At 47.5% G+C, this 13,839-nt stretch overlaps 1 protein-coding gene and 1 long non-coding RNA gene across 4 annotated transcripts in view; one reads left to right on the top strand and one right to left on the bottom strand.

Annotated features, from left to right (window-relative positions):
- Nucleotides 1-610: 610 nt before the first annotated feature.
- Nucleotides 611-13,839, bottom strand: part of Cmbl (carboxymethylenebutenolidase homolog) — an 18,033-nt gene continuing 4,804 nt past the window's right edge. For 2 of the 3 annotated variants that reach the window (XM_050144784.1, XM_050144786.1), the window contains exons 2-6: nt 9,108-9,340; nt 6,666-6,773; nt 5,369-5,511; nt 2,272-2,363; nt 611-1,421 (exon numbers count right to left, since the gene is read on the bottom strand). In XM_050144784.1, the coding sequence (XP_050000741.1) occupies nt 1,242-1,421; nt 2,272-2,363; nt 5,369-5,511; nt 6,666-6,773; nt 9,108-9,322 (738 nt within the window). In that variant the 5' untranslated portion in view covers nt 9,323-9,340 and the 3' untranslated portion in view covers nt 611-1,241. Of the gene's footprint in view, nt 1,422-2,271; nt 2,364-5,368; nt 5,512-6,665; nt 6,774-9,107; nt 9,341-10,597; nt 10,702-13,839 lie in introns of those variants that run through there. The other variant, XM_050144785.1, reaches the window with a different exon arrangement.
- Nucleotides 12,617-13,839, top strand: part of LOC126503243 (uncharacterized) — a 9,118-nt gene continuing 7,895 nt past the window's right edge. Inside the window, exon 1 of the long non-coding RNA XR_007592227.1 lies at nt 12,617-12,729. This is a non-coding gene — a long non-coding RNA (uncharacterized lncRNA). The remainder of the gene's footprint in view (nt 12,730-13,839) is intronic.

Genomic DNA, 13,839 nt, shown 5'->3' on the forward strand with positions numbered 1-13,839 from the left:
GGGGGGGGGGGGGGGGGGGGGGGGGGGGGGGCAGTCCTGACATGAGAGTATTTGGGTAGGATTGAAGAAACCAGTGCTGGATACTTTTCACATGGCCCCTAGTGTGCTGGACAGTGGCCACAGTTAGCTCAGGTGCCAGTCAGAACTGGCATGGGCAGTGCTGTGCCTCTAGTATATGCTTTGAGGGCAACTGAGACACCTTTTTGGCTGGTGTAGCACAATGCTTAAGCTTGGGAAGTCAAGGCCAGACCGGGTAACCTGGCATTCACTGTTTCAGTGGATCCCATGAAAAACAGAACATTGTTGACATCTGGAGCCTTGTTCCTTGCAGACTTAGACTATGAACTCTGCCCTCTACCTCCACCTATTTAATGGACACTTGCAGCACAGTCTTGGACATAAAATACCAGTGCTTGAGGAAAGTGTATGACACAACAGGATGCTAGCTCATCTTACCATTTTCTGTCAAAAAGGCCTGCAAGATGGTTCAGGCTAAAAGTTGCTGCCTTGGATCCATGTGGTGGGAAGGCTGCTGTGCATTATCCTCTGACTTCTGCACGTAATGGCGCTTATACACAAGTGTTTGTTTAAAAGTGAAGCTAAAAATTCGTAAAGTTTAAAAACATCAGTTTATTAGGTTGAATAATTGGGCCTCTGGGAACGGAATCCACACTGCTCACACTGAAGTGCATATGGGAGGCATTGAGCTTCCCCAAAGCCCATAGCATCAGGGAGGGTTAACCCACCTAGTTGGTAACTCTTTCTGGCTTTGCACATGAATTGTCTTAACAGTTCCAATTAACAACATAAGGCCATGTCTGAAAACATAGCTGCTCTCTTAATGGACCCAGATTCCCCCTAATAACTACAGTTACACCATCATTTGAGTTCTTCAGTTACCGAGCATTTATTGAAAATTTCTATTGTGTCGGGCAGTGGTGGTGCACACTTTTAGTCCAAGCAATCGGGAGGCAGAGGCAGGCAGACCTCCGTGAGTTCGAGGCCAGCCTGGTCTACAAGACCAGGACAGGCTCCAAAGCTACACAGAGAAACCCTGTCTCGAAAAACCAAAAGAAAAAAATTTTTTTCTATTGCATGTTAAATACTTTTTAGTTTAGTTTCTTTTGTATTTGTGTTTCAGAAGAATTTGAAGATCCCTATATTTTATGTAAAGTAAGAAATCAGATGGCTAATTATTCCCAGGAAAATCTGAATGACAGCTGCCTTGTGCTTGAGTACTGTTACATGTACTTGTTGAACCACTCGATGAGATTCCTCCTCGCCTCCTCAATGTAGGGCTTGTCGGCAGGGGAACAGTCTTCTCTCTTCCGATGCACAAAGCCATGAGTTTGCCCAGAAAATGTTTTAACTTGGTAATTAACTATGCAGTGTTTTTTCAGTTTCTGAGTCAGCACGGAGACCTAGTGCACAAAAAAAAAAAGTGAGATGATGTGACTTTGACCCTGAGCTGACACGCTTTGCACAGTAAACAGTTCCTAGCCTCTGTCAGAGGAGTTGCAGAGCAGGGTAAGGCTGGTGGCACACCAGTTAACAGAAGCTCCTACATTATGCCTGGGGTTGAGACCCAACAAATCAAAACTGGGCTTGATGGTGGACATTCTTATCCCTAGCGGAGAGGCAGAGGCAGCAGATCCCTGCCTGAGGCCAGCCGGGTCTCTGTCATGAGACCTTAGTCTGAAAAGGATGGGTGCTGTCCCCTACAGCATCAGACAGGGCAGGCGTTCAGTACAACTGCCGTCCTGACAGTCTAGCATAGCAAAGCACAATGAGACTATTGCTGGTTTCCATAGTGACCATGGAGTTGTTGGGAAGATGTTCTTTGTCCCAGCTATCAACATCATGAGACCTTATACAGGAGTAGCCTCAGCCAGGAAAAGAACCAAAGTTGGCCTTCCATGTGTTACTTTCACACTAGAGTAAAATTAAACCAACTGATCTGAAGCTGAGGACTGTTGAAAGGCGTGGTTTACAAATGACTGCTTTAACTTAGACTTTCCTTATCAACCTCCTGGGCTTAATCTTGTTATCTATCTCGTTGTACGGTAACCAGTGGGCTACTGTGGGGACCGTTCCTTCTCAGTGAATAGGTTGTGTCAGGAACATTTCCTTCAGCTCTTTCTCTGAACAGACCCAGTCTGGGCTCAAGTTCCAGTCTTTAGTAAGTTTTCGTCATTGGAAACAGTTACAATGATAAATGGATTCTTTGGAACCTTTAAGTGTCAGGATACACTATGAAGGCTGCCCACTCACCTGCTCAAGTGGGATCACGGCATCATTTTCTGCAAAAATGAACAACGTCGGGTTCTTCAAATTATAAACATCTTCACTGTCTTTGATGATGCCTGAAAAAAGTTGGGGGAGGGAAATGGGAGGCGGCGGTGGGGAAGTGACAAATCTTTAATAAGTAAATTTTAAAAAAAAGAAATAATGAATAGATCTCAAATATAACCTATGGGGGGAAAAGAGTTGAGGGAGATTGACTGCCACAGAAAGCTGCCTCGATTTGGTGTGGTTTTTTTACAAAGAAAAGCGTGTATTAAGAGATTTCCAGCCGGGCGGTGGTGGCACATTGCCTTTAATCCCAGCAGAGGTAGGCGGATCTCTGAGTTTGAGGCCGCCTGGTCTACAAAGCAAGTGTCAGAACACAAAGAAGCCCTGTCTTTAAAAATATATTTCCTTGCGGTGGGGGAGGTGGACATGTGCGTGTGTTCTGTGCACGTCCACATGGGTCTTGTGCGCGTGTGTGTGCAGTGTCTCTCTGTGCACGTCCACATGGGTCTTGTGCGCGTGTGTGTGCAGTGTCTCTCTGTGCACGTCCACATGGGTCTTGTGCGCGTGTGTGTGCAGTGTCTCTCTGTGCACGTCCACATGGGTCTTGTGCGCGTGTGTGTGCAGTGTCTCTCTGTGCACGTCCACATGGGTCTTGTGCGCGTGTGTGTGCAGTGTCTCTCTGTGCACGTCCACATGGGTCTGTGCACGTCCACATGGGTCTTGTGCACGTCCACATGGGTCTTGTGTGCATGTGTATGCGATGTCGCTCTCCACCCTACTTTTTGCTACAGGGTCTCATTGACCTAGAGCTCAAAGGTTTCTCTAGACCAGTGGGGTGAGGGACCATCCCCCAGCAGATTTTTATGCAGCTGCCAGGGATCTGGACTTGGGTTTTTATGGCTGTGCAGTCAGTACTCCAGGCCTTAACCATCTCCCAGCCCTTGGTTGATTTCCACAGGAGCCTGATCTATGAACTGGGAACGTACAGCTGACTAGCCAAACATTTGTACTGTTCGTACTCTGCACCTTGTTCATCAGGAACCAAACTGCTGTGGGCTGCTTGGTATCCGAGGACAGCAATCTGGGAGGTGCTCCCTCTCCAGGTGGCTGTTACAATCGGTCATAATTTTCAAACCATTGCCCTAGAAGTTTCGATACAGGCCCCACTTGTTCTGGTTTCAATGAACTAGACAGTTTTATCCATAAGGACAACAGCCTTGGAGCAGGATATTAATCCAACAAGACCCCAATGCTCCTCAGGTCATTGGCATTCAGTGTTTATCCTTGTCTCAGCTCTTTAAAGGTTAAGTGCAAAGTATTGACTGCCAGGCCCAGGCAGCCCCCAGGTGTGTTTGCTTGGGGATAAAAGCACGTCCATGGACTGCTGGAAGACTGGGCAGGAAATGGCTAGTCAGAGGACTCACTTGCCACACAGCCTAAGGCCTGAGTTTGATCCCAGAACCCGCATAAAGTTGTCTGGCTTTCACACAGGCGTTGCATGCAGGTCCCAAAACACTGCACACAAACACAATCATGATTTTAAAAGGTGTGAGAGAAACAACTTCCTGCTTCCTGCCAGGGTGACAGCAAAGCTAAGCAGCACACAGCATCTCTCTTCCCCATCACTCCTCTCCAGAAGGCAGCAAGCCACAGGAGGATGGCCAAGCTCCCTGCCCAACTTGGGCAAAGCCACATCATGGGTCTGGACTAATGTGGATGTCTCGTGGCCAATTCCTGCCATAACCTTCCGCTCACACAACAGCAATCAGCAGGTGGCGCCAGAGGGCCGTGCACCCAGAAGCAACCTTTCGATCCACCCATACACACTCTTGGCCTGGTGTATGAGGCCAACTGGTGATTTATTGAATTTGTTTTGTTGGTTGAGAATGGCTCTCACTATATAGCTCATACTGGGCAGAAATTTCCAATTCTGCTTCAGTCCCCCAAATACTGGATTCCAAGTGTGTGTGTCGATGCCTGGCTAGAGTTGCTTCTGTGTAAGGAAATATTTAGTGTTTGGTGCTAGTCGTGGGTGAAGTGCCAAGTCGAGGAGCTCGTTTGCTACACAGGAACTGTCTGTGCGTGTGTAACTTCGAAATAGCAGTCATCTTCCATTATTTTTGACATATTTTAGCCTGGATGCTTGTAAATTGTGCATTCGCTGCTGCTTCTGCCAACAGACAGAGTCTTTATAGCATGGTTAGAATAACTTGTTTTCTTTAGGCTAAAATGTAAAATTTGAAGTGGGAGAAATGGCTCAGCAGTTACTGGCTGCTCCTCCAGAGGACCCCAGATTCAATTCCTAGTACCCCATGGTGACTCACAGCCATCTGTAACTATAGAGGTGATCAGACAACCGTCTGATCTCCGTGGGTACCCGGCACAAATATAGTGCACAGACATGTATGTAACATGCCATACAAAATTTTTTAATTTGCTAATTTTAGAAAAAGTGAAGCCGGGCAGTGGTGGCACACACCTTTAATCCCAGCACTCAGGAGGCAGAGGCAGGTGAACTCTGTGAGTTTGACGCCAGCCTGGTCTACAAGAGCTAGTTCCAAAGCTACAGAGAAACCCTGCCTCGGAAAACCAAAAGAAAAAAAGAAGGTGGGTGAAAGTTGCAGTTTGTACTTTAAAGTGGACTTTGCTTTTGGTTGTGAGTGTGTGCGCGCATACACACACTTGCATGTACTTGCATTTGCTGTTGCTGGGGTGCATAGGTGCACGTGTCTGTGGAAGTCAGAGGAACCCTGGATGTGTTCCTGGCAAGCCTTTCCACCTACATTTTCAAGACAGGATCTAGGACTTACCAAGTAGGCTTAGGCAAAGTGCCCAGTAAGCAAAAATATCACCTGTCTCTGCCTCCTTAACATAGGTTCTGGGGACCAAATTCAGGAACTGTTTTGCAGGACAAGAACTGTACGGACTGAGACACCTACCCAATTCTGCTTTCAGATCCAGAAAGCCAGGCTAAGCTGGTTTACCTCACGCCATTGTGTTTTGTACTGCAGCACGTGGGAGAGGCCCGTCACACAGCCTCCCTCCTTTCTCCGAGTAAAACGCACTGGGCACTTACCATAAACAGACACCCCCGCCCTGACTTCCGGGTATCTCAGCATCACGTGGTGCACAACGGCACCCCCCCAGCAGAAGCCTACAATGCCAATCTTCTGGGCGTGACACGTTTGTTTCAGATACCTCAGGACCGCCTCGACCTCTCTAGAACAGAAAGAAAAGGCATTGGAAAGAGAGGGCTGATTCAGGAACCTTCAGGGTTTTGGTGACCCGATTACCTTAAGTTTGTTTTGTTTTTTGTTTTTTTGTTTTTTTTTTACTTGTTTAGTGGTGAGAACAGGAATTCCTAGAAGGAAGCTGACGGCCTGCTTAAACTAAGAGCGGAAGCAGCTGTGGAGAGTGGAAGGTCTCAGGCCTAGAGCCTAATTACAGCCTGTCCTGATTTCTTGCCCACCTCTGCTGGCTCTAAGGCCTGTAATTAGCAGGTAAAGCTGATAAACAGATTAAAAACCTTTGGAATGTATCAACTCAATAAAACCCTGTTCTCCGCCAGTCAAAGAGCTGAGCGTACTGTAAGACGGCAGCTGGGTCCTAAGCTGAGATTTCTGTATTCTGCTGTAGCCACCTAATCACTGTTTCCACCAATGTATTTGCAAAGTGTCTTGATTTAGAATTTAAATTTGTTCTCTTACTATAAAACCTTCACGTCGCTGCTTCCATAGTAAAATGAAAATTGGGGTAAACCAAATCTCTGGTTGCAAGTAGTCTGTGGCTTAGAACTGACCAACCAGAGAAGAGCAGTCTCCTGGTCTGGATGATGGGTTTGCAGGATGCAGAACCAGTCATGACCTGGGGGGACGGGGGCAGGGACAGGACATGGTGCTCTCTGGGTTGCTGGGAGAGAGGCTATGGAAGACTGGGCTGCCTCTGAGGTGAGACCTTGAGGGTGAAGCCAGCACACAGGAAGTGAGGCTGAACAGCCAGGGAAGATACCTTTAAGCTATTGGCCAATTGCTACTTGAGCCCCGAGCTGATTTCCTTGGTTTTCTATAAACAATCGTTCTTGAGCTGCTGATCCACTTGGGATAAGTGTCCTGATGTCTGCAAACAAGCACCCATGTGGATGCCCAACTTTGAACTCATCCCTTGTAAGGTTGGTGAGCAGCTATGCTTGTTGGGGCAGTGGGGCCAGGAGTGCGGATCAGCCTCCATCCACAGCTCATTGCCTGCCAGAGCCCAACTCTTTTGTTGTGCTATTGGAAGGACTTGTCAAGGGCCAAAGGACGACCTATCCCACAGGGAGGGAGGGAGGAAGTCTGGTGAAGCCCAGCTCCTCCTCAAGCTTGTTGATAACGCACCGGTTGACTTCTCTGGCATTTCTTGATTTTATCCACTCAGGGAAGGTGGACCAGTCAGCAGCTGGGTCCCATGGTTCTCGCCCCACAAAGAAGTCTGGGACAATGGTTCTGTAAAATATAGACATGAATAAGCCTTTGATCACGTCGACTCAATGTTTGTCCAGGCTTATTAAGGTAGCCTTAATTAGTGCCCTGGTAGGCTGCCAATCCCAGGCAGAGGGAAGAAAAGACCTGGGCCATGAAGGCCACCCTTAAGTACATCAAAGGTCATCTGGAGACAGGCCAGATTGCCTTAGACTCCACAGCCGCAGGTACCCAGGCTTCCAGCGGCTTGGGTGTGATCCTGCCCTAGCAAGTTTGCCAGCCACCTGCGGAGACACTTCTCAAGAGCTATTCGGGTACAGAAGGAGACCTGGACTGGTGGGCAAGGATATGTACCCTCAGATAGCCTTCCTTCCTCCATGTAGTTAGCTGTTCTTCTCAGCCCAAGACTGTCCTGGCCTTGAACACTGGCTCGGGCCAAAGGTCATCCCTGAGAAACGTGACTAGTCACCTTGATCAAGTAATGTGCCCCACCCCCACCCCGGCCTCTGCACAGGCTACCAGTTTCCTGCCCCAAGAATAAGGTCCACAGCATGTTCTAGAACAGGCCAGAGAATAAGTAAACAAGCAAAGGGAAAACTAACAGAGGTTGCCCTCTGCCCTCTATCTACGCGCTGTGATAAGCACAAAGCTCACTCGTATACACATATATTCATTGTACACGTGCACAAATCACAAAGAGGATCAAATGACTGAGGACCCGGCACCTAACGGGCACAGTTTGGAAACCAGGGATATTACTAATCCTAGCACTTGGGAGAGAAGAGACGGGATTGCACATTGGAGTCTGAGCCATTCTCCTAGAAGCCAACTCAGGAGGGGTGGAGCCGGGGCCACAGTCTCCCAAAGTAAAGAGTTAGCCATGGCTGTGATTCAAGGGACCAGCCCCTCTGCTGCACAGGTGGGTGGAGCACCAGGGCCTGGGCCAGAAAGGTCAGATTCCCATCTCAGTACCACCTGTCCTGTAGTGAGATCCTGGCAGATCACTGACCACTTTCTGCCCTCACATTCTTTATGATTTATTTATATGTGCAGGAATGCTTGTTTGTGTGTGTGTCATGTACACGCCTGCTACCTGCAGAGGCCAGAAGAAGGTGTCAGATCCCCTGTAACAGTTACGGACACTTGTGAGCTGCCATGTGTGACCTCAGAACCAAACCTGAGTTTTCTATCAAGTCACCGAGTACTTTTAACCACTGAGCCATCTCTCCAGTCCCTAGCCTTGCATTCTTGACCAAACAGACAGAAATGAGCACTGCCCAGCCCCAGATTGCTTGAGGGTGAGTAAGTAAGAGGGTCAGGGCTTTGTAAACTCTAATCCTGTTCAATCAGCTGCTTACAGTTCACCCAGAGCAGCTAAGAGCCTCTGTCTTCATGCCTGGACTTCCCAATCTGCAAGATGGGGAAGGTGCTATCCCTCCTACCCAGGATGGCTGCAAGGGTTAGGGTCTCTGTGCACGTGGGCTTTAGAGGTTTATTTAGAGGCTTCCCCCTGGAAACTGCCCCACTCTCCTCAAGGTCGTCTCTTCATCCCTAGGTTTGTTTGTATCGAAGCTCAGTGGGGGGAAGAAGACGGGCTCACCCTGGACTTGCAATTTCCTGGGGACTATGAACTCAAGTTCCCAAAAAAGAAGCCACCTCACCTGTGCAAAAGGGGATGCTAGAGTAGTAAACTGATTGGAGCTTCACCACTGTGGAGAATTTGAGGTGCTGCAGGTCCAGAGCCCAGGTCCCATGGGTGTCTTCAGCCGTCCTCATCTACTCATCACCCATCTTCGTCTGACCTAACACCCCTGTGACTGTCAGATAAATCACCTTGGAATGTGTCACAGGGCAGTAGCATCCACCAACACGAGGGCAAAGCGCATCCTCAGCTATCACGTGACACCACAGCAGCAGGCTTTGCTAGAACTCACCTACCAGATATTTCCACCCGCGTACTTTAAAAGTGCCTTGACCTGTGACTTTCTTTTGTTCTGAGTCACCTTCCAAGGAGACCTGTGAAACCCACCCTGAGGCTGAGGTGCTGGAGTGTGCACAGGTGTGCTGTGCCTAGGTGGAACCCTTTGTGGGGACCCTCCGTACAGCATGTCTGTAGGGTCAGGTACCACTGGGGACCTGATGCCCAGGGATTCTATTGGGAAGACTTGGCTCCATCCGGTCAGTGTTAAATTCCAAAGGATAGTTCCCAGTTCCCATGACTGAGATAAGGAAACAGATCATGTAAACGAGAATACAGCTCAGGCTGTGTTCGGCTTTTGGGTTTGTCTTTCTGAAGGGAACAAAGTGGACCACAGAGATTCACATGAATTGAAGCAAAGAACAGAACTTCATACGTACGTGTATCCATTTCCAGCAATCATGTCGGCCATATACCGGGTGTTGGGCAGCTGCCAGCCATATATATCCTGGACGACAATCACAGCTTTTCCTGTATCCTCGGGGGACTTGGTGATGTATGCCTTGATGTGCTCGACCTGAACTTCCTGGCCCATGCCACCATACTCTAGCTTGTGACCAATGTCACACGGACAGGGGTTAGCTTCGTTAGCCATTGGGGTCTTGATGTCAGGCTACAGAGGAAATAAAATATGCATCACGTGCTGACTGGTACAGATCTAAAGATAATCTATGCTAGATAAATTATCATCAAAATTACTAGGAAAACATCCTGTGTGACATTTATTCTGAAATAACTTGGTGGTGTGTTGGCTGATGTTGACCGTGAACTTGACTGGATTAAGAGACACCTAGGGGTTTAGTGAACCTGCCATGTCCAGAGACAATTAGATCATGGTATTAGGACAGATTGGTCCCTTGATGGCTTTGTATCAGGTGATGCCTTCATGAAGCATTGGCCAGGACAGTCTTTTCAAACAGATATGAACACACTTCCCCTATAGTAACTTTGGTATAAATCTCCACAAATATTTGATGTAAATGTTACAAGTGTGATGAAAGACAAAACTGGAAACATAACTCACTTGCTAAAGCACTCAGTTGAAGAAGGACGCTTAGAAGAAATCCCACACTAGCTCAGAACTGATCATAATATAGGGTTATTTATTTAGGGGTAGACTCACAAATCAATATCCTCTGCTGGAACGGAAAACAGCAGCCGAATCCCGCAGCCGGAAAAAGAGCCCAGATGCACTTTACATCGGCATAAAATAGCATAAGAGGCCACGCCCAAGTGGGCAGGTAACTTAAAGGCTACTGGCTGTAGGATTTCCTATAGCACACCATCTAGAGTGCATGGAACCCACAGTTAGATCCCTATCATAAACCAGGTGCACACCTGGAAACCAGCAAAGTCAGGCAAGCACGGGCAATAACAACTTAGGACTCCACTCGGGTTGAGATATGCGCACACCTCCCTTCTGCTAACACACCTCGCAGCCTGGAAACCTTCCCTGTACATATGTGCACACATACCCTCTCTGAGCAATGCACATAGCAACCCAGGACATCAAACTGTGTGCATAGCCCCTCGGAACAATGGAATAAGTTTATCCTCTCCTTACAGTCTTCATACTTAGATTCTATTCAGTCATACTCCAGTTATGTTACGGTGGGGGGGGGGCTGGTCTGCTATCAACTGGTTTGGGGGGGCAGCATTTACAGTAAGGCAAACTCTTATCTTCTAAGTGAACTTTTAGGAAGAGTCCTTGGTTTGCCATTTTGTGCCTAATCGCTACCGAGCATACGTATGATTAAAATCAGGTGCATTGTGGGAAGGGATGTGCACAACCAAGAAAAGACTACAGAGCTTAAAAACTGAAGTAGAGAGCCATACAGAAAAAGGAAGGTCCAGGCATAGTGGTACATGCCTTTAATCCCAGCACTTGGGAGTTAGATGCAGGAGGATCTCTTCCAGCTCAAGGACAGCCTTACATAGCTCCAGGACAGCCAGAGTAACATAGTAAGACCCTGTCTTAAAACAAACACAAAATATAAGACCACCCAAATCATCCCCCTTGACTAAACACTCCCTCCTCTCAAACTCTGCAAAAAGAAGGCCCACGCCAAGATCAGAATTGTCAGGTGCTTTCTCAACCCTGTACTCTACCGCCACTCTTCATGGTGGAGCGGACCTGTTCTGTTGTTTTGTTTTAAATAGCATTGCCTGGTGTTTGCAGATTTGTGCAAACCTTTATTTCAGTTCCTTGAATAAGAGACAGACAGCCTGAACATGCCTGGTCCAGACCCTGAGCAGTTACCCTGTCTGGTAACCGGACCAGCATTTAGGAGGTAGTGGCGGAAGGATGAGAAGCTTAAGGTTATCCTCAGCTACACGTCAGACCATGCGAAAGAGACCATGTCTCAAAGCTAATTCGCTCAATATAACAAGAGCATAATAAAAACTCAAAGGTTTTAGAAATCAGCTACAATGGAAGCCGTACATACTTAGGCCAGTAAGTCAGTCCACTGCACTGCAGAGAACTGTCCAGTCACACGCAAGTATTCAGGGGGACAGAGTGAAAATGAGTTCGGCCCCAATGAGACACATGAAATGAGGCCCCTTAGGCTGCTGTCACAAAATACAACAGCTCAAAAGCAGCAGCATGGTCCTGAAGACTGAGGGACAAGAAGCCCATGGTCCTGAAGACTGAGGGACAAGAAGCCCATGGTCCCGAAGACTGAGGGACTGAGAAGCCCATGGTAAAAGTGACAGTCACTCTGTTGTCTGTAGCAGGCACTCTTTCTGACCACAGACATCAGTTCCCTCCTGTGTCCTCACGTGGTAGGAGCGGACAGACAGTTCTCTGGAGTCTCTTACGAGAGTGCTCATAAAATCCTAAGAGGAGCTGGGCCCCTGTGACCTTCTCCTCTCCCACAGGCTCCACCTCCTGATAAAGTCGTCTTCAGGATTACATTTCTGTGTAGTTACTTTGGAAGCACACGTACATTCAGATCTAACAAATCCTTCTAAGAGATAAACAACAGAAGAAACTGAGAACATTAAATCCTGAATCTTTGAAAAGTTCTAAACCAGGCCAAGATGTGAGTGATAGAAAAGGAGAGAGGGGGAGAGGAAGAGAGAGAAGGGGGAGAGGGAGAGAGAGGAATAAGCATGGAAGGAAGTGTGGGTGGTGCTCAGAGGAGCAGTGGAAAGGAAGTCAAAAACAAATCTAAAAAATAAAATGTAAAAGGTGTTCACACCTGAAGAATGTTCCCAAGGTTGTCTTGGGGCTCTCCATGCATGCATACTCATATACACCTGTACATCCAAACACACACACACATGCACAAAGAAATAAAACATAAACCATCTAGAATCAGTGGTGATATTCCAGGGAACCAAGGAGGGGTAAAACACACAGGAGGGGACTGTGTCCCAAGGTCAACTGTGGGAGAGCAGAGTTGCTTCATTTGCTCACAGAACTACAGAGAGGTGGGAACGGGGTGGGGAGGACAACAGGATACTATCCTAGACACCCCAAGCCTTGTTTGTCCACTAAGGTGTCGGGTGTACAGAAAGGCACAGCGGGGTTCTATAGGGTCAACCCAGAGGCCAACAAGACACAGTCCATCCACGTGGGAAGGACAGACTGGCCAGGGAAGGAACAACAGAAGTCACATGAAGTGTCCCAGCTGAGAAAACAAGTCACAGGGACCCCTCACTGCACAGCACAGATCACATCCCAAGACTCGGAATCCAGACAGAGGATGCAGAATTAGCCTCTTCCATGCACAGGCAGGGGACATCTTTCCTAACATTGGACTAAGGCCTGATTTCTTAAGCGAGACCTCAAAATCACACTATCATCAAGGAAAAAGATTAGCAAATTTCAGTTTTAAATAAACACTGATTGGCCAGTAGTCAGGCAGGAAGTAAAGGTGGGCCAACCAGTTAGGAAGTAGAGGTGGGGCAATGAGAATTCTGGGAAGAGGGAAGTTTCAGTCTGCAGTCGTCACCCAGACACAGAGGAAGCAAGATGTGACTGCCTCACTGAGAAAGGTAACAAGCCATGTGACTAACACAGACAAGTATTATGGGCTAATATAAGTTATAAGAGTTAATAAGAAGCCTGAGCTACTGGGCCAATCAGTTTATAATTAATGTAGACCTCTGTGTGTTTATTTTGGTACTAACTGGCTATGGGGCCTTATGGGACAGAAACCTTGGTCAACAGACTGTAGAGATGATTCATGCCTAAAAGCACTGACTGTTCTTGCAGAGGACCTGAGTTCAGTTCCTAGGATTCAGGTTAGGTGACCTGGAACTCCAATTCCAGGAGATCTGAGGCCCTCTGACCCTCGGGACATCACACTGTGCACATAAACTTATGTAGACACATACACACAGATATAGTGAATCAGTTTTTAAGGAATAAAACCAAGCCGGGTACACTTAACCCCAGCACTTGGAAGGCAGAGGCAGACAGATCTTTGTTAATCTGAGGCCAGCCTGGTCTATAGAGCGAGTTCCCAGTCAGGGCTACATATAGAGAAACATCTCAAAAACAAAACAACAAAACAAAAACAAAAATAAATAAATAAAACTACAGAAAACTGAACATTAAGTAGATATGTAAAGATGTGAATGACTGTGGCTACGCTGGGTGAGGGAGGGTACTGTGGCAGCAGGGCGGGATCCTATCTTTCAGAGACAGATGTAGACATCTGGGACTCGTTTCCCTGTGTGGTGAGTGAGGAGGGGAAATGGCCTCTGTTTCATCAGAATCTTCAGTGAGTTGTGAGTTCAAGGTTGCCCTAGTCTCTCTACGTAGATAGTACAAGTTTCCAAATGTTCACTATAGAAAACACAATAAAGTTACTAAGAAATAATTAGGATGAATGACAAGATTAAAAGGCAAAGGGTGTGGTGATGCATACCTTTAATCCCAGCACTCAGGAGATACAAATGGTCAGTGCTCTTGAGCATGAGGCCAGACTGGCACACACACACACGCGCACATGCACACACACCACACACATACACACACACACACGCACACACACACACACACACACACACCTGATGGCAGCTTTGTTCCCACCAAGCAAATGACTTATTTAAGCACAGCAGCCCAACACAACACCCAGAACAGAATCGAAATTAACTTCA

This window comes from Alexandromys fortis, unplaced genomic scaffold (genome assembly GCF_014885135.2).
Source record: "Alexandromys fortis isolate MF-2015 unplaced genomic scaffold, M_Fortis_MF-2015_v1.1 scaffold_52, whole genome shotgun sequence".
NCBI classification, from domain to species: Eukaryota; Metazoa; Chordata; class Mammalia; order Rodentia; family Cricetidae; genus Alexandromys; species Alexandromys fortis.